Source organism: Gobio gobio, assembly GCF_949357685.1.
Source record: "Gobio gobio genome assembly, chromosome: 8".
Classification (NCBI taxonomy): domain Eukaryota; kingdom Metazoa; phylum Chordata; class Actinopteri; order Cypriniformes; family Gobionidae; genus Gobio; species Gobio gobio.
In genome coordinates this window covers 50,102,771-50,122,825 of record NC_137114.1, presented here as the reverse complement: position 1 = coordinate 50,122,825, position 20,055 = coordinate 50,102,771, and the positions used below count along the sequence as shown (strand labels likewise).

The window sequence follows — 20,055 nt, the reverse complement described above, 5'->3', positions numbered from 1 at the left end:
GAGCAAACGCTCCTTCCTGCCATAAAACACAGAGTTGGTGGTTTCAAGGATGTACAGAAGAAGAGAGACGCGAGCAGCCGAGCACTGAACGCTTGAAGACCAGTTTCAGTTAATATTAATCGACGAGGCTGTAACGACCGTCTTTGAATGAAGGACAGTTGTGGAGTATTTTCGTTGGATGCTGTATATTTTCAGTCTACAGGTGGCCACACGTAAGATATGCAATTTTTCCCCCTGGAAATATCTGTTTATTGTGTATGAAATAATGGACGATTCACTGTTTTGCAAACACGTTCACAGAAAGAATCTATTCAAAAGAACAATGAATCGAGTCGCTGATTGACTGGCATAGTTTCTATATGGTTTATGAATAATTTTTGTAGACACATTAATTTATCAAAGGCTACCAGTAAAACTATGTAAATACGTTTATTAAGTGAATTCACGATATGCGCACATTCATTATCTTATGTTTGTTTACTTAAGGCTAGAAATGGAATAATATTAATTTACAATATACACATTCATTATTAATCTAAATGCCTAATCTGATGAAAACTGCTTTATTATTTCTTGTTTGTTAATTACATTATGAATCACAAGACAATTTTCAATTCAAAATTAGGCAAAAGGTTATTAATTTGCCTGATTATTTTTGTTATTTGTTTAACATTTCTGACTTTAAAGTAGCAGCTCAAATATGAAATGTTTAGTTGAGCTACTTACATTTCTCGCACTTGACATCCAGGGGCGGGGCCAGAGGGGGGCCTGGGGTGGCACGGGCCACCCCCAAAATGTAATTGGCCACCCCAAGTGCCCCCCCACCCATCAGAGTCGGAAGGTAATATGTTGTTGGACTTGTCAGTATTAATTCTTTACAAGTAGTTCCAGCGGTTTTCTTAACTAAAACTAATATTTTACAGAGCATTGATTTATTTATATTTTATTGTATGCATGCAAGTGGCCACTGCACTCATCCCCCTGTTGTTGTTGTGGTTGTGGAGCGCCTCTGCACTGGAGAGGAACCACTATACCGTCACGTGTTGTTATCGGAGTAAATAGTGGGCGCAAACGGACGGCGAAGTGCGGTGGTTGGTTTCTCTACTTTAAAGCTTATAAAAAAACATTTGAGCACAAAAATAAACTAAAAATAAGCCAATTCAGGAGCTAGAAGACGCGAATGAGAAGTTGTGCGCTGTGAGAAGAGTGTGTGTGTGTGTGTGTGTGTGTGTGTGTGTGTGTGTGTGTGTGTGTGTGTGCTCATCCGAAGCACGCAAACCCGCGTCTCAGATAGCGAGCAAATATTGAGTTCTCTTTAAAGTCTTCCGCCTAAACGGACAAATTCACACAAAAATTGTCAACATGATCGTCTTGAGTATTCTAGCAAACTAATATTCCTGCTGTCTGTGTTTTTAATGTTAATCAAACTACAAAAGACAAGGAAATCACTCACTGCTTTAGCTTTTATACCTTTAATAACAGTCTTTAATTTATACAGTCAAATAGGCTATGCAATGCAATTTTACATTTGATTACTGATATTCCATTTCTGAGAACTAATGTTAGATCTACCAGAAAAACCTGAAAAGCACTGTTTATTTTTTAAGTATCTTTGCTCTGATTGTATTTATTTGTGCTTTTGCATAGTTAGATCATTTGTTTTTATCTTCTTTATTTTTATTTGACAGTAGTTATTTTTTCCCTGAATATAGCACATACAGACTGAACCATGAGTAATTTGAACAGTTAGACCCTATAGCCTAAATATTCACATAATAAATATGTATTACAGGCCCCCACTAATTATTCTAGAAATAAGTTAATTCAACGAAGGTAACCTCTTTTGCTGTATATTTTTGATGGTTTGAATGCATACTCTCCATGTTTTACCCTTTATGAACTATCATTTATGTGCCCTATACCATCACCATTCATATCTATGCAACCAATAAATAAATAAATTACTACTAAAGTACAAAATTGTTTACAAAAAACACATTTCTTTATGGATAGTCACTTAATTTTTCTCTCAAAATGCACCAGATTTATGCATTTAAATTTAAAATGAACAATTTTCTTTTGGGGAGCAACCCCTAGCCTAGAGGGACCAATGTCTACCCAGCATAGTCTCAAAAAATCCTGTGGGAAACAAATATAATATATTTATAATGTAATATAAATATGAATAAACACTGCTACAGCTTCTTGTTGAGCTCAAAAGCCTTTCTACTCTTGTCAATTATGTTGGTCCATCTTGTTTACAACTATATACAATTATGATGGAAAAAAATCATGCTTGCATTGCATTTACCACAACCCATGTTCTTCTACTAATGTTGAGTTATTTGTTATTTCATATCAAATTTGAAGTTGCTCATTTTTAATTCATTTTCACTCATTATAATATGTTTTGTTATCAATAATATACAGTATTATTACCTCCAGTGTAGGGCTATTTATACTGGTTCACTGTTTACATGTATTTAAATGTGCCACCCCTCTCTGAGTCTGTGCCCCAGCCTGGCCCCCCCACGAAAAATTGTCTAGACCCGCCCCTGTTGACATCGAGTCGCACTGGTAAAATTATCTCTCAGCCTCAGCAGCTTCTGTGTGAACATAAAGCCTGCCTTCTCTGATTTGATTTGGTTTCTCAAATATTTTGACATTGATGAGCGGTGACAGACTTGTGCGCTCTGCTTGGCGCCGCTGGGGATTGAATAACACGCTGATTAACGCAGACTAAGACACTGGACAAAGCTTAAGCCTCCCACCAGTTTAATATATTATAAAGGGGAGTTAATTAGATAGTTTTTAGGGGGGCTGGGCAGAAATGTAGGGCCTAGGGCCTAAAAAGGGCCTAGTGACGCCCATGGTGTGCCCTGTTTTATCCTTATTTAACACTCTGGGTTACACAAAGATGAGTTTGTTGCTTATAGATCTGGGGCCAGTACCGTGATGGTAGTTGAACAAACTCAGGTTACAGTAATAGTTTCAGGTTGACAAAACCTAACCAACACAATCTGGCTTTATTGGTACCATGAGGCTGATCATTAACTTCTCTGTCAACGTTGTGACATCTGTAGTGAACAGCCATGCTGTAGATCAGTGAAACCAGGGTTGCCAACTCTCACGCATTTGGCGTGATACTCACGCTTTCAGGCTCTGTCTCACGCTCTCACGCTGCCCAACTTAATCTCACGCCAAATTGCCAAACCTTCTTTTGATATTAAACAAAGTCTAAGCTTTTAAATTTAAGTTTTAATGCGAAATTCAAACAATAAATAGCGTTTTGGCGCTTAAATGGCATAACAGTTAAAGCCAGAGTGTTGAATAACAGAGTTGCAACATGCTCTCTCATCTCCCGGGCGCGCGCGGTCACATGCTTCACGGAGCTCTCAATACTTCTAGCGCTGTTTCAATACATTTGAATGGCTTGATACACAACAACTCCACTTTACAGGTGTTTGCAGCAAGATTTGGTAAACAGTACAGCATAGTGTGCATTGATTATTACATCAACCATACAGGATCGTTTTATAATGGAGAGTGATGGAGATGCAACAATGTTAACATCAATGTTAATGTTTTTTTTAGTGCTGGGCATCGATTAAAAAAAATTAACTAATTAATCGCACTTTTTTCTGTAATTAATCGCGATTAATCGCAAGTTTTTAATATTTTACGGTTTTAATATTTTGATATTGTAATAATTTCAGTTACTCTCCAAATTAATGTATAAACAATTTAAAGACAGCATATTTTAAATATGTGTTGTATTGTCATATTTTTATGAATGAAGGCCAGTATCACTGATACTAAAGTGTCTATGAAACATTAATGACGTTACATTACAGTATAACTGAAAGCTCCCAATTTCAACATTTATTAGGCTTTAAAAAAACAACTTTTAATTTAAGTGAACTTAAAACAATCTTTACATAGACCCAAAATAATAAATGTTATATACCCATGGCCTTCCCTGTTATACATACAGAAATGTAATAGTTATCTTTCTTAACTGCATAAATAATAAATTAAATATAGATGAATCATCATTAAAGCTACACTTGTCTCTGTTCCCGTTGTTCTTTGATGAACATTAATGACAGGCATCATCAGTGCTCCTGTCACTTTAAAGGGTTAGTTCACCCAAAAATTAAAATTCTGTCATTAATTACTCACCCTCATGTCGTTGGACACCCGTAAGACCTCCGTTCATATTCGGAACACAAATGAAGATATTTTTGTGTAAAGCTGATGGCTGAGAAAGGCTTCACACAGGCCTCCATTGGCATTCAGTACATTGACACTTCCAAGATCCATGAAAGGCACTTAAAACGTCGTTACAAAGTCTATCTCACCACAGTGGCTCTACAATAATCTTACAATGCGACGACAATAGTTTTTGTGCGCAAAAAAAAATCAAAATAACACCTTTATCCAACTTGTTCTCGACTTCCGTGTGTGCCTCCACGACGCATGCGCGAGAATATGACGTAGCGCCGGCGTTCAGGAATCCATGAAATGCACACTTAAGCCCCATTTTGAGAACTACGCCGAGACCTAAAGCACGATCAATGTAGAATTCAACAGCTTAGATACGCGCGTCTTCCTCTGCTCGTAAACAAATCGCTTCTGGGTCATATGTCCGAACGCCGGATCTGCGTCATATTCTCGCACATGCGTCGTGGAGGCATACACGGAAGTCGAGAACAAGTTGGATAAAGGTGTTATTTAGATTTTTTTTTTGCGCACAAAAACTATTGTCGTCGCATCGTAAGATTATTGTAGAGCCACTGTGGTGAGATGGACTTTGTAACGACGTTTTAAGTGCCTTTCATGGATCTTGGAAGTGTCAATGTACTGAATGCCAATGGAGGCCTATCTGAAGCCTTTCTCAGCCATCAGCTTTCAACAAAAATATCTCCATTTGTGTTCCGAATATGAACGGAGGTCTTACGGGTGTCCAACGACATGAGGGTGAGTAATTAATGACAGAATTTTCATTTTTGGGTGAACTAACCCTTTAAGAACAGCCGCGGATCTCACGCGCTGTTCCGCGCATCTCATTTCCTCACAACTCTTTAAGTTCATTTAAGACGTTATTTAACTAATTTAAGACTCCTAATATGAGAATACTCAAAATCCTCTGTGTTATTGTTTGTTCAAGAGCAAAAGAGAACTCGATGTGAGCAGGAAACTGACGCGAGTCTATCTATGTGTCGAGTGTGTGTGTGTGTGTGTGTGTCCCTTGATTAGCTGACACGAGACGCATCCACACAGACAGGACACTGACACACACACACACACACAGACAGGACTTTGGCATACAGCGCGTTCGCTTGTGTCTTGTTACGCTTGGAAGCATTTACATGAATAAGAGCGTGATGATCATGTAATGCTAAGCAAAAATGGATATAAAAACGGACGCTGCGTTATTTGCGTTAAATATTTTAATTGCGTTAAGCTGAAAAAATTAATCGCCCGCGTTAACGCGTTAATTTGCCCAGCCCTAGTTTTTTTTATTGTATTTAGCCCTCGGGTATTCCTTACTAATTGGTCACACTCATACTCATTGATGGTCAAATGTGACCATACACCTTAACTATTTTTCAATTGAATAAATGTTTTATATTTTAGTTCAATAATATTTATTCAATATTTTGAGATATTTTGGTACTAAATACTATTTGTGCATTAATTATGGTCCATTATTGACCACTTAAAATATTTTTCTTCTAATATTTTTCTTATTTATATTACAATTAGTATAGTAATTTTGGTTAAATTAGAGAATTCTTATTCAAAGAGGCAAATTAAAGTCATTTTGTGGCTCGAAAAATAATAATTTCCATTTGTAATTAGTGATGCACCGATCATGATTTTACATGGTCGATTCCGATACCGTTTTTTTTTCAAGAAAACTGGCCGATTCCGATAAAAAAAAAAAAAAAATTTGCACAATAAAAGAATTAAAGTATACATGAACAAGATGTTTATTTGGTATTTAACAGGCTATATTGGCTTTTGACTAATGAAAACAAGTCCGCAATCTGAAATTAACGGGAAATTGAATTGGAAATGAAAAGGCTGAAAGGTGAAAATAAAGGCAACAACTGCATATTCTGCAATCCAAACAAAGATGTTACTTAAATCAGCATTTGTTTTTAAATTCAGTGTAAAGAAAAAATGTTCCTTCGGTGTATTCCGTCTCTTCCTTCAGTTCTCCAGTTTCCGTTTGTAACACACAAGTGACATGTTCGCGAATGATTGTAATATAGGCGTATGTGCACGCGGGCGCACTTCGGGCAAAATCGGCAGAAAAATACAAAGAAAACCGGCCGGTTGCCGATCGCGCGCTTAGAAGCAAAAACCGTTCGGTTACGATTTTTGGCCGGTCAACCGGTGCATCCCTATTTGTAATGCCATTACCCACTGGTGCCTTTATGGCTCTTTAATCAATATACATGTATCTAATCTAGTTGCTCCAAAAAGTATTGGAGTTTTGCATTTTAATAAATATTTTAATCAAACACTAAATTCCTTTAAATGTGAAATTTTAAAATGTTAATAACGTACATATTAGTGCTGTCAAACGATTAAAATATTTAATCGCGATTAATCGCATTAATGCCATAGTTAACTCACAATTAATCGCACATTTTTATTTATTCTAAATGTCCCTTGATTTCTTTTTGTCCCATTATTTTTTCTTATTTTAATGCTCTTATCAACATAGAAAAGTGGATCGGCTTGCTTTGTTCAAATGTTTGTTTTATTGAAAACAACATTGGCATACTGTAGTGTTCGATTTCACACCAACATTCTCACTTGAAGCAGTCATTCACACTTGGAGCAAATAATCGCTCACACAATGTAACACTGTCCATCAATAAAAGGGTGAAAAAAATACTTTGTTGCACAAACAGCCCCTTCAACAGCCCTTTCTAAGGGATCAAAACAGGGTGATACAAAATAAAATTACAAAGTGCACATGCAAGGTAAACTAGGACTCCGCCTATAGTGCAGTTAAACCAGGGGTCGCCAACTAGCGGACTCCGGTCCAAATCCGGACCGCGAAGCCTTTTGACGTAATGAAACAGTTAACGTTGCAATGCTCACTGTTGCGTTCAGACCCAGACGCGCGGTCAAGCATGCAGGTGCGTAACACCGGACGCGAATGACGCGACATGCACGCCGCTTAATTCGCGCCGCAGAATGTCTATTTGCGTCTTTGCATTGACTTAAATCACTCGCGCAAAACGCTTCATTCGCGTCCGGTGTGAATGCACCATCAGAGCAGAAAGCAGCGCTCAAGACAAGCACTTTTAGTTGAAGACCCCTGAGTTAAACCATGGCATAATACGTTTCTCATTTCGGCGTCTCACGCTTGCCATCCACGTCTACTCAAACACAAACAAGTGTGGGCAGCCGCAGCGTGCCTGATGTTTTGTTTCCGGTCTAGCTACATCCGGAGTGGTGTTGTAGTTTTTCAAACGTTACTAGTTGCTGCAACAGCATGTGAAAAAACTACAAAGTTTGTTAGACCAAAAAGAACGTTAATCTCGCGATAAAAAAATTGACGCCGTTAAAATAGGTTTGCGTTAACGTCGTTAATAACGCGTTTAACTGACAGCACTAGTACATATCCTTATTTCCTTATATGTACAGTGGGCTATGAATCGATACTGAAATCGATATACCCGTCAGCCCCTCAACACCCCCCCCCCCCCCCCCCAAAAAAAGAAAAAAAAATCTCACTCCAACTTGATCTTAAAAGTAGGCAACCCTGGTGAAACTGAGATTAGCTACTCGCGAGTTGAAGTAGCGAAGCAGCGCAAATCACTTATCTTCTGCTGAATATTATGAGATTGAAAGATATTAAAAATTTAAACAAATTTACACCGCAAGAAGAAAAGAGCTGTTTATGGAAAAGTACAACTAAAAGAAACTCTTGCTATATCAGTGCACGTAAAAGTTGTTAAGTTTATGTAGTTGCTTTTGAAGAGAGATTTGACCGTAACCAGGTCAAACAGAACAGTGAGCGAAATTCTAGGTCTAATTCTAGTTGGGAAATAATCTTTTTGGGACTATTTGTTAACAATATTTGCATTAATTTGCGTCAAATATATTATAAGTCCCGATATTCTTCGCATGAGTGAGTGAATTAATACATAGATCCGCGAATTACTTTTGAATTCCCTAGTGGTCTGGTGGTAGAATTTTTGTCAACCGTGTCAAAGGTTCTGGGTTCTAATCCGCTCTTATATCGTTTTTCTTCATTAAAATCAAAGATGTTCATCAATGCTTGTATAATAAGACCATGGACACGTTTGCATTTTGTTTTGTGATTTCACTGCAAGGAATAGAGTCTCTCTCAGCAACGGGATAGATTGACGCGCTCGTCTGTGCAGTGTGCACGAGCCAAAAGAGAACGTAAACCCCACCTACTTTGATTGGCCGCTTTGACGAGCGCTGTTAGACCACTTTCGTTTCAACTGTCTGATCAGCTTCGTTAGTCTGTTCCTGTCAATCACGCGGTGTTAACCAATTATACTGCACGAGGGAGGGGCGAGCCAACTCTCTCTCTCTCTCTCTCTCTCTCTCTCTCACAGACACACATACACACAAAGGAGGCAGCAAGCGTGGCAAGTGCTGCACACGCCACGACTCAGCAAAAAGGTGCTTTTCAGAGCAACGCGCGGGCCGCACTAATACTAAACTTTGATGTCAAGAAGGGGGCCACAAAATAGCGGGCCACAATTTCGAGACCCCTGTTCTAAGGCTTTTGTATATTACCTTTGTAGGGTATTTTTATGTTAATTTATCCTTCGTGCTTAATAATATAGTATTAATATTATATTCAGTGGGGCAAAAAAAGTATCTAGTCAGCCACCAATTGTGCAAGTTCTCCCGCTTAGAAAGATGAGAGAGGCCTGTAATTTTCATCATATGTACACTTCAACTATGAGAGACAAAATGAGAAAAAAAAATCCAGAAAATCAAATTGTCTGATTTTTAACGAATTTATTTGTAAATGATGGTGGAAAATAAATATTTGGTCAATAACAGAAGTTCATCTCAATACTTTGTTATATACCCTTTGTTGGCAATGACAGAGGTCAAACGTTTTCTGTAAGTCTCCACAAGGTTTTTACACACTGTTTCTGGTAGTTTGGCCCATTCCTCCAAGCAGTGATGTTTTGGGGCTGTTGCTGGGCAACACGGATTTTCAACTCCCTCCAAAGGTTTTCTATGGGGTTAAGATCTGGAGACTGGCTAGGACACTCCAGGACCTTGAAATGCTTCTTACGAAGAGCCACTCCTTCGTGGCCCGGGTGGTGTGTTTGGGATCATTGTCATGCTGAAAGACCCAGCCACGTTTCATCTTCAATGCCCTTGCTGATGGAAGGAGGTTTTTACTCAAAATCTCACGATACATTGGCCCCATTCATTCTTTCCTTTACACGGATCAGTCGTCCTGGTCCCTTTGAAGAAAAAAAAACTCCAAAGCATGATGTTTCCACCCCCATGCTTCACAGTAGGTATGGTGTTCTTTGGATGCAACTCAGCATTCTTTCTCCTCCAAACACGACAAGTTGAGTTTTACCAAAAAGTTCTATTTTGGTTTCATCTGACCATATGATATTCTCCCAATCCTCTTCTGGATCATCTAAATGCTCTCTAGCAAACTTCAGACTAGAGTTGTTCCGATTCCAATACTAGTATCGGAAACGTATCCGATACCACAACAAATTCTGGCATTGGTATCGGCGAGTACTTGAACCCATGTACCGATCCGATACCATTTTCTTAAACAAGACATAGTTATTAAGTTATGACCGCTAGCTTTGCCTAACTGCTGCACGGTTTTTCTTTGCTGCTCAGAATGCATTGCAAACACAGGAAGTTGTGCTGTGTTGCCACAAGCAACCACTGTTTAGAGCAACGAAGAAGAAACGAGAACGCGCTAGCAATTTGTCGGCTATTTGGCAGCATTTCCAAGGTTTTTCCTGGGTCAAAAATGGTCTTCGGTGGTGGCTGACAGACATGGTCATCCATATACACACACACGCACGGTAAAAAAAAAATACCCTACCCACTTGATCTGCAAGCGCAATAGACAATAAATTTGAAATAAATTCAAAGAAATTTTGTAACTTTTGCTTATCTTATTTTGATACCTTGATGTTTGTTTTTGTTCCTCATTTTTACACTATTTATGGATAATTGTTTTGGTAATCATATCAATATTAAAAAATAGTATTAAAAAAATGAACAAATAGTCTAATTTTCTGCCATATACAATTTTCTGCCATATACAATCAGCTAGCTAACAACAAATAATTTGTTCTGGGTTCACCTCACTCCAGTCTAAACTAAATGATTTTAGGCTATTTATTTTACTACACATTGTCCACATAAATAAGCTGAAAGACTGTTGATAATTAAAAATAATTCTTACTATCCACTCTTGCTAAATTGGGTAAGCACACTTGTGTTCTCATTTCAGGTGTTGTTCTGAGTAAATGATTAAACTGATTCGTGAGTTCATTGTTGGACAGATCAGTTCTAACCAGTCGTTAAAATGATTCGGTTCAAAGGAGTCATTAGGTGGCGAATCGGACATTAGCAGACGCGTTGTGTGTGAATCCCGTCTTTAGAACATCGCGAAAGATTTGTCAACACACAGAAAACACTTCATAACCGGATAGGATTTGTTTCCTGTTTATTTAAAGTATGCTTTTTGTCAGCTGGTCAGAGAATCAGTCAAAGTTTTGAGCGCATTTCACACCCAGCGGTAATTAAAGGAAGACGTCTGATAGCATCACGTGCAACATGGATTCGGTCTTCCGACCTTTTTATTTTGATTAACGTAATATGTGAAACATTAGAAAGCTAAGAATGCTTATTTTGAAGACAGAGAGCGTGCGAGCGGGGTAGGAGCTCACTGGTCGTTCTCTCTGTCACTCAGTTAACTCAAGTGCAGCAGTCATCTGTTCTACATCACTCATAAATCACAATAACTGATCAAATAAGGCTTTGGCGGCACAAAAAATTGTTTTGGCGGCCGCCAAAAAAATTTCAATGTAGGAAAAACCCTGATTTCAGAGTGGACCAACCAGCCAGTAAAACGGCGATATGTCTCATATGCCAGGCTGCAATTTCGAGGGTGTAACACCGGAAACTTAATAAAGCATTAAGACGCGTCACCCCGATTAACACGACGGCATGCACAGCGGTTGCACCCGGTGCAGTTTGCCTGGTCGCAAATACATCTGTGAAACTGCGCTCCCTAAGCTATATCAGCTATATCACAAAATTGTTTAGAGATTTTGTTTGTAAAGAGATTATTAATTTTCTTAAATATTTTTTATATTCCTAGATTTATTTGTAGCACTGCTTTGTTTTTTTTATACATTAATATTGTAAAACTAAAATACCCTTTTCAGTTTGCATGTTAGATTTGTGGCTGCATTTGAAGTTCTTTTTTCGCTTAAGAAAAAAAATATATTACTGTCAAATGTATTTCAGATAATAAAAAATACTGTAATACATACAGTAGATCATTATGTATTTGTTTGTATGTATTTTTTATTAAGGGATAAGTCTGAAGCACACCAAAAACTATATCTAGCAATTCATACAGGGCTAGTAGTACAGCTGTATACACACCCAGGTATCGTATCAATATTCTGTATTGGCCGATACCCTGAGCCCAGGTATCGGGAAGGGAAAAAGGGTATCGGAACATCTCTACTTCAGACGGGCCCGGACATGTACTGGCTTAAGCAGGTGGGCACGTCTGGCACTGCAGGATTTAAGTCCCTGGCGGCGTAGTGTGTTACTGATGATAGCCTGTGTTACTTTGGTCCCTGCTCTCTGCAGGTCATTCACTAGGTCCCCCCGTGTGGTTCTGGGATTTTTGCTCACCGTTCTTGTGATCATTTTGACCCCACGGGGTGAGATCTTGCGTGGAGCCCCAGATCGAGGGTGATTATCAGTGGTCTTGCATGTCTTCCATTTTCTAATAATTGCTCCCACAGTTGATTTCTTCACACAAAGCTGCTTCCCTATTGCAGATTCAGTCTTCCCAGCCGGGTGCAGGTCTACAATTTTGTTTCTGGTCTCCATTGACAGCTCTTTGGTCAGGGCCATAGTGGAGTTTGGAGTCTGACTGTTTGAGGTTGTGGACAGGTGTCTTTTATACTGATAACGAGTTCAAGCAGGTGCCATTAATACAGGTAACGAGTGGAGGACAGAGGAGCCTCTTAAAGAAGAAGTTACAGGTCTGTGAGAGCCAGACATTTTTTTGTAGGTGACCAAATACTTATTTTCCACCATAATTTGCAAAAAAAATATTTAAAAATCAGACAATGTGATTTTCTGGATTTCTTTTTTCATTCTAGCCCCGTTTCCACCAAAATTACCTGGAACAATTTGTACCAGGAACTTTTTTCCCCCAGATCTGCTACTGTCTGCATTTGCACTGCGGTCTAAAGTACCGTGAAGATTAGGGTAATTATTACAGAGACGTGGGACTGCGCGCGACTGTTCCTCCCAGTCACCGACGGACAGTAGGCTAATCATTTTTGTTTGATACTGTCTACAACAATAACAAGTATGGAGGAGATGCAAGCAGCACTGCTTTTGCTAGTTATGTATTGGTTTACTAAAGAGGTAATTAACAAAACGGCGGAAAAGAGACGAACACCGATACTAAAGCGTATTCTGAAAGCTTGTAAAGATAGATTTAAAATTATCAGCTATCACGGACATTGACCGTGCATTTTCGGAGACAACGCGCGCCATCGCACAGAGCCAGGCTGAATCCGAAATCACCCCCTAAACCCTCAATCACTATTCCCTACTTTAGTCCACTGATACAGTTCACTTGAAGGAGTGAATGAAAACAAGTGAACGAATTCGGACAGCCGCTGTGTGAACAACACTCGTTACTGCAGTGCAAAGTGGGATTGAATGAGTGCACTCAATAACGTCCACTATAGTTTCGGACACCACTACAAATGGCTGTCCCTTCAAATAGCGCCCTTTTTAAGGGTATAGGGGGCGATTTCAGATTCAGCCCAAGACTATTTACTGAACACAGAATGAACCTTGCAAAACACTTAAAAATGCTGGTTGAAATAAAATGCTGCGTGAGCTCAACCAATCAGCATGTTCAGCGCCTAAGTCCCACCCCGTAAAGTTCCTGAACTTTGAAAAAGTACTACCTCGCAAGCGGGGACGTTCGGAGGGGGAAATATTTAGAACTTCATTTAAACCCCAGTTCCTGCGGTAGAAACACACCAAGTACCACCCCAAAGTTCCTAGTTTCTGGGGAAACTCAGCTTAAGTCTCTCACAGTTGAAGTGTACCTATGATGAAAATTACAGGCCTCTCATCTTTTTAAGTGGGAGAACTTGCACAATTGGTGGCTGACTAAATACTTTTCTGCCCCACTGTAGACCTTTTTCACAATAGTACAGTTCAAGTATTTGCACAAAAGACGATTCCCCCTTTTGAATTCTTGTAGCTTGTCCAGTGCAAAGCAACTGGGACTGGCTCGCGCGCACACACACACACACACACACTAGGGGTGGGAATTTTAAGGCACTTTCCGATCCGATTCCGATTCTGGGAGTAACGATCCAATTCCCAAAACGATTCTTAACATACTTTTTTGGCAACTAATTATCCTGCTGTGCAAATACATGAACTTTACATTTTAACCAACATTTTAGTTACTATGCTGTATATAGTTAGAATATCTGTTTAACAGTATTGCCATATTAAAAAATGGTTATGAAGATTTCTTTCAATATTTTTTTTTATTAACAAAGTTATATTCAGGATTAACAAGCTCTGAATGAAACATGGTAAGCCATACAATGGCAAAGAACAATCATTAAGAATAAACAGTTCTCAATTTACAACTAAGTGTGACTATTTTTCAGTTTCTTTAGAACATTTTAACAAAAAAGTCTTTAAACCAATAAAAAGTTTCCTTTCAAGTCAAGTCCATTTTTATTTATACAGCACATTTAAAAGCAGGTAAGCAGGTCGTAGTTTGTCCATCTTCTCTTCAAATTCACCCTTCACCGCAAGTTTGATTGACAGGCGATCTGACCAATCACATCGCCAAATCTGTCAGTTTGTCCGACAAAGCAGTCAGGAGAGTTAGTAGATTAACGTCGATGGACTTGAACTTGAAAAACTGTGTTTTATTGACGTCTTTCCGCGGTTGAAACAACATTTCGTTTAGTGTTCATTCTTATTAATTTGATGCTTATCAATGAACTAGAAGGAAGAGATGATCGGTTCACGAGCAGCTTTAACTGGGGCGCTACAGCGATCACGACGCATTAAAGAGCCACAAAACACTATTTGACTTTATTTATCCAGAGATATGTCACTTTGCTCACAGAATTGATCCAATTTAAATGTAAGATCTTTTATCCAGAACATAACCTGCCCTGGAGCAGGTTATTCATGGAGCACAAGTTACTATGGCAATGAACACTGCTAAATTCCAAACCACTTTTATTGTCCCTAAAACCAATCTAAACTAAAACATACATAGCTAGCCACATAAACCAGCTTCATTGTATAGGCCTCTTTTTTATATGATGATGATGATGATGATGATGATGATGATGATGATGATAATAATAAACAACCTTGTCAAAACACTCTGTATTTTTAACAGCAAATGTGTTTAGGCAACTTACAAGTAATTCTGTATAAATTCAGTCACTTATCTTTGATTTTTTCAGATCTGGCCTTTTGGGCGTCTGTATCACGACCACAACAATTCACCAATAAATACTGGGAATATTCACATCATCCTACAAGAGAAGGACAAACTCCAGGTGTAGCAGCTGAAATCTGTGTGACTGTTAAAGATGGAGTTTATTAAAGAGGAGATTAAAGAAATGAGGGATCCAGAACCATCCAGAATAAAACATGAAGATACTGAGGAACAAACAGGTTGGTGGCCATTCTTGATTCTTCATTGTTTACTGTTGAGAAACATTGGATAATAAATGAAGAATACAGAAAATGCATCTAAATGGTCAAAGGGTCATTCCATGTCAAATTTCAGAAACTTTCCTGACTCAAATTTTTTACTTTGTTTTGTAATTGCAGAAGTATGAAAGATTCATTAATATCCTTTAGGTTCTGTTTTTTAAAAAGCATTTCTTAATCTTAATTTTAAAAGCCTTATATGGTTCAATATAATAGATATGGAAATCTTAATGCGGTTCCATGAGCAAATTGGTAACCTGTACAATTGGATTTTTAGAGGTCAAAAACCAAATGGGGGTCACTTTGCACAATTTTAATTAAATTCATTCATTCACAGTTGTCCCATAGCCACTCTTTGTTATCTTGACTGTGGACTTAGGGTTGTTGTCCTGTTGGAAAATGAACCTTTGCCTCAGCCTGAGGTCCAGAGAGCTCTCGAGCAGGTTTTCATCAAAGATGTCTGTACATTGCTGAATCTTTCATCTTTCCCTTGATTCTGACTAGTCTCCCAGTTCCTGCCGCTGAAAAACATCCCCATAGCATGATGCTGCCACCACCATGCTTCACCGTAGGGATGGTATTGGCCAGGTGATGAGAGGTGCCTGGTTTTCTCCAGACATGACACTTGCCATTCAGGCCCAAAGAGTTTAATCTTTGTTTCATCAGACCAGAGAATTTTGTTTCTCTTGGTAAGAGTCCTTCAGGTGCCTTTTGGCAAACTCCAGGTGGCCTTTTACTGAGAAGTATATTTTGTCTGGCCCGTCTACCATATAGGCCTGATTGGTGGAGTGCTGCAGAGATGGTTGTTCTCCTCTCTCCACAGAGAAACGCTGGAGCTCAGAGTGAACATCGGGTTCTTGGTCCCCTCCCTGACTAAGGCCCTTCTCCCCTGATTGGTCAGTTTGTCCGGGTCGCCAGCTCTAGGAAGAATCCTAGTGGTTCCAAACTTCTTCCATTTACAGATGATGGAGGCCACTTTGCTCATTGGGACCTTCAATGCTGCGAAACGTTTTCTGTACCCTTCCCCAGTTCTGTGCCTCGATACAATCCTGTCTCTGAGGACAGGCAATTCCTTGAATTTCATGGCTTGTTTTTTGCTCTAACAGGTGTGTGTGGCTTTCTGTGTCCAATCAACTCAATTTACCATAGGTGGACTCTTTTAATTCATCTCAACTCTTTAAATGATCTCAAGGATGATCAGTGGAAACAGGATGCACTTGAGTTCAATTTGAGTGTCATGGCAAAGGCTGTGAATACTTGTGTATATCCCCACCCCCCCCCAAATACATTTGCAAATAGTTCAAACAAACTACAGTTTCACAATTTGTGTACAATTTACTAATTTACACATGGAACCACATTAAAATAACCATGTATCTGGGATTGGACCATCAAGGGCCTTTAAAATGAAGACGCCTACAGGAAAGTTTGATAAGATCCAGGGGCCAGATTCACGAAAATTTTCTTAAGAAAAAAGGTTAAGAAAATGAAGATAAATTCTAAGAATAAGTTCGTAAGACAATTTTTTGAAAAATTCTTGAACATCTGAAAGTGAAAATGAAAGGTGTTATTTTATTGAAAGGTATTGCTGAAGACTGTATACAAATTTATTGAAGACTCACTGAATGAAAAACACCTCAAACCCTTCCTGCAGATTAGCGTAGATATCATAATAAGTGTGAAGACTATTTTTGACTGTGACTGACTTGACGGGAGTTAATCACTCAGTGTCGTGTTTTTAATGTGCCGTGTCGGTAAAATCGTTATTTTATAAGAGCCTGTCTTTCCTATTTATTTGCGCTCGGTCTTGCTTGCGCTCTCTCTAGAGTGAATACGTCTGTTATCTGTGTGTGTGTGTGTGTGTGTGTGTGTGTGTGTTGTGGTGCCTTACTAGTTCTAGCTTGAGTGAGCATATCATAAACGTGTAAAAAAAAAAAAATCTGTGTCACTTCAGAGCACTCGTCAATATTCATGGTACTATTAGTTATAAATATTATATTTCGTTAGCTACTGTTAAGTTGTAATGCTGAATATTTAAAACAATCCAATACATGAATTAACCATCTTACATTTGGGAATTTAAGATAGGTTGGAGGTTATCCTAACTTTAAGAAGTTATTTACAATGATTTTAAGAACATTCTTTTTGTGAATATGAAAACGTCTTAAATTTTATCTTAAGAACAAGACATGCAAACTTTGGGCAAAAAAACAAACAAACATCTGAAGTGTTTTTCACCCGTTTTTGAGCTGGCACTGTTGGATTATAATGCAACAAATTTAGCTAAAGTCAGCAGATTTAACTAATAGACCTACCAATCTCTGTGTAAAAATAAAATATTGATGCTGCCATCTTTCTGAAGTCATTTTACCCTCCTGTAATTTGGCTCTAAATCGCAGGTAAAAATGGTCATGACTTTCATGACATTTAGTATTTTGGCTTTCTTCTTCATATATGTATTTCTTTCACCAGAAAAGAAAGATCAAAATATTTTTTTTTTTGAGTTGACATTGAATGACCCCGAAATCTTATATAGCTGTTGTCATCCATATTTTAAACAGATTAACAAGAATATTATGGAACTAACACATCAAAGATATGACACTTGATATTCTGTTGCTTTCTTCTGTTAAATCAGAGTTCACTTGAGCTTATTTTAACCACATAATATTTGTATTTTAGACTGGATGGACATGAATAAGCAAAAACATGAACTGGATGAAGCAGAGGAGGAACAGCAGAGCATCAACACTAGAGATCCGCGCACCTGCTCTCGATGTGGAAAGAGATTCAGTAGAAAAGGACACTGTAACACACACATGAAAATTCACACTGGACAGAATCCGTATAAATGCACTCAGTGTGGCAAGATTTTCTGTAGAAAAGGACAGTTTAACAAACACATGAGAGTTCACACTGGAGAGAAACCGTATACATGCACTCAGTGTGGAAAGAGTTTCAGTAAAAAAGGACCCCTTAACAGGCACATGAAGATTCACACTGGAGAAAAACCATTTAACTGTGATCAGTGTGGTAAAGGTTTTATTTCATCATCAAAGCTAAAACAACACCTGACAGTTCATTCAGATGAGAAGCCTCATGTGTGTTCTCTCTGTGGAAAGAGTTATTCACGGCTGAACAGTTTTAAACGGCACCAGAAAATGCATAATGGAGTGAAAGAGTATGTGTGCTTTGACTGTGGGAAGAGATTTACAGGACCAGAAGGTTTGAAACAGCACCAAAGGATTCATACAGGAGAGAAGCCGTATTTTTGTACTCAGTGTGGAGAGAGTTTCAGAGGGCTAAACGGGTTAAAAATTCATCTGCTCCGTCACACTGGAGTCTCTGCATTTAACTGTGATCAGTGTGGTAAAGCTTTTATTTCACCATCACATCTAAAAGAACACCTGAAAGTTCATTCAGATGAGAAGCCTCATGTGTGTTCTCACTGTGGAAAGAGTTTTTCAAGGCTGAGCAGTTTTAAATTCCACCAGAAAACACATGATGAAGCAAGAGATTATGTGTGCATTGACTGTGGGAAGAGATTTGCTAGAGCTGACAGTCTGAGACTGCACCAAAGAATTCATACTGGAGAAAGACCTTTCAAGTGCTCATACTGTGACAAGAGTTACACTCAGTCTGGAAACCTGAAAGTACACGAGCGAGTTCATACTGGAGAGAAGCCGTACCACTGTACTCAGTGTGAGAAGAGTTTTATAAGTTTATCAAACCTTTTCTATCACAGGAAAAAATGTTGCAAGTGAGCAAAACTTTTTTTCTGTCAGGATGGATTGTGTGCTAAATGGGTCTAATTTGAATTAGATACACTGATCAAGCACAACATTATTATAATATTGTGTTGGTCCCCCTTTTGCCCTGACCCGTCGAGGCATGGACTCCACTAGACCCCTGAAGGTGTGCTGTGGTATTTGGCACAAAGATGTTAGTAGCAGAACTAGAGATGTTCCAATACCCTTTTCCCCTTCCCGATACCGATTCCAATACCTGGGCTCAGGGTATCAGCCGATACCGAGTACTGATCCGATACCTGGGTGTGTATACAGCTGACTTGCTAGAATAATTTTATGGTGTGCTTCAGACTTATCCCTTAATAAAACATGAACAAATACATAACGATCTACTGTATTTATTACAGTTTTTTTTATCTGACATGCATTTGACAGTAATATTATTTATTTTTCTTAAGCGAAAAAGAACTTCAAATGCAGCCACAAATCTAACACTGCAAACTGAAAAGGTATTTTAGTTTTACAATATAACTGTATAAAAAAACAACAAATAAATGTAGGAATATAACAACCTTCTAGGTATTATTATTAGTAGTAGTAGTAGAGACTTATTATTATTACATATAGACGTAGCTAAATCTACTGTAGGCTACAACAGTAGCCTAATATATTCTGTCCATTTCTTCATGTTAAACCAAACTTTTATTTTGACGGGTAGCCGTGACACATTTGATTGTCTGTGTTCATTATATGACACAGTACATTCGCATGAAGTGACGGTTTATGTGTTCGTGTCCTCATATAGTGACCATAGACTGTAAAAACGCACGTAGAGAAACTGGGGGAGGACAAAGACAGCGAGCGAGTGTCACGCGCGTGTGCCTGCCATCCACACAGAGACGAAATACTGCTAAACAGCGGACATACTGCTAACCATGATGTCTATGCTGCTAACGCGTTTTCATTTCTTCTTTGCTGCTCTAAACTGTAGCAATTATGGGTGCAGACATAATTAATGAATCTTCCAAATGATTCGATCAAATGAACATCCCCTTCACAAAGCCCAATTCAGCTCCAGACCCCAGGAAATCGACCATCGATCACGAGAGAGATGGGGGCTCGATTCTGCCCGGAGCTACTAGTTGTTGATAACTGACTTCCTATGGACTCATGACCAAACTCAGTTAAAGAGGACAAATGACTCGTTGTGGTCACAAGACAAAGAAACAACCAGACCTCTGTCTTTTGCAACCGGTAAATGAACTCCACGACACAG

At 38.6% G+C, this 20,055-nt stretch overlaps 1 protein-coding gene across 2 annotated transcripts; it reads left to right on the top strand.

The window, feature by feature from the left end:
- The first annotated feature begins 39 nt into the window (after positions 1 to 39).
- On the top strand, positions 40 to 19,162 carry LOC307129952 (uncharacterized protein). Of its 2 annotated transcripts, XM_079822769.1 has the most exons (4): positions 40 to 212; positions 749 to 841; positions 14,778 to 14,991; positions 17,713 to 19,151. In XM_079822769.1, exons 3-4 carry the CDS (start codon positions 14,907 to 14,909, stop codon positions 18,792 to 18,794), a joined length of 1,167 nt encoding a protein of 388 aa, XP_079678895.1. In that variant the 5' UTR covers positions 40 to 212; positions 749 to 841; positions 14,778 to 14,906; the 3' UTR covers positions 18,795 to 19,151. The 2 variants fall into 2 exon arrangements, with proteins under 2 accessions (XP_079678895.1, XP_079678894.1); XM_079822768.1 differs by lacking the exon at positions 749 to 841 and having other exon boundaries at positions 48 to 212; positions 17,713 to 19,162.
- Positions 19,163 to 20,055: the final 893 nt, after the last annotated feature.

Coding starts and splice junctions, on each gene's coding strand:
- LOC307129952 (XM_079822768.1), top strand. CDS start 14,907: ATGGAGTTTATTAAAGAGGAGATTAAAGAAATGAGGGATCCAGAACCA. Junction 14,992..17,712: donor AGATACTGAGGAACAAACAG/GTTGGTGGCCAT, acceptor TTTGTATTTTAG/ACTGGATGGACATGAATAAG.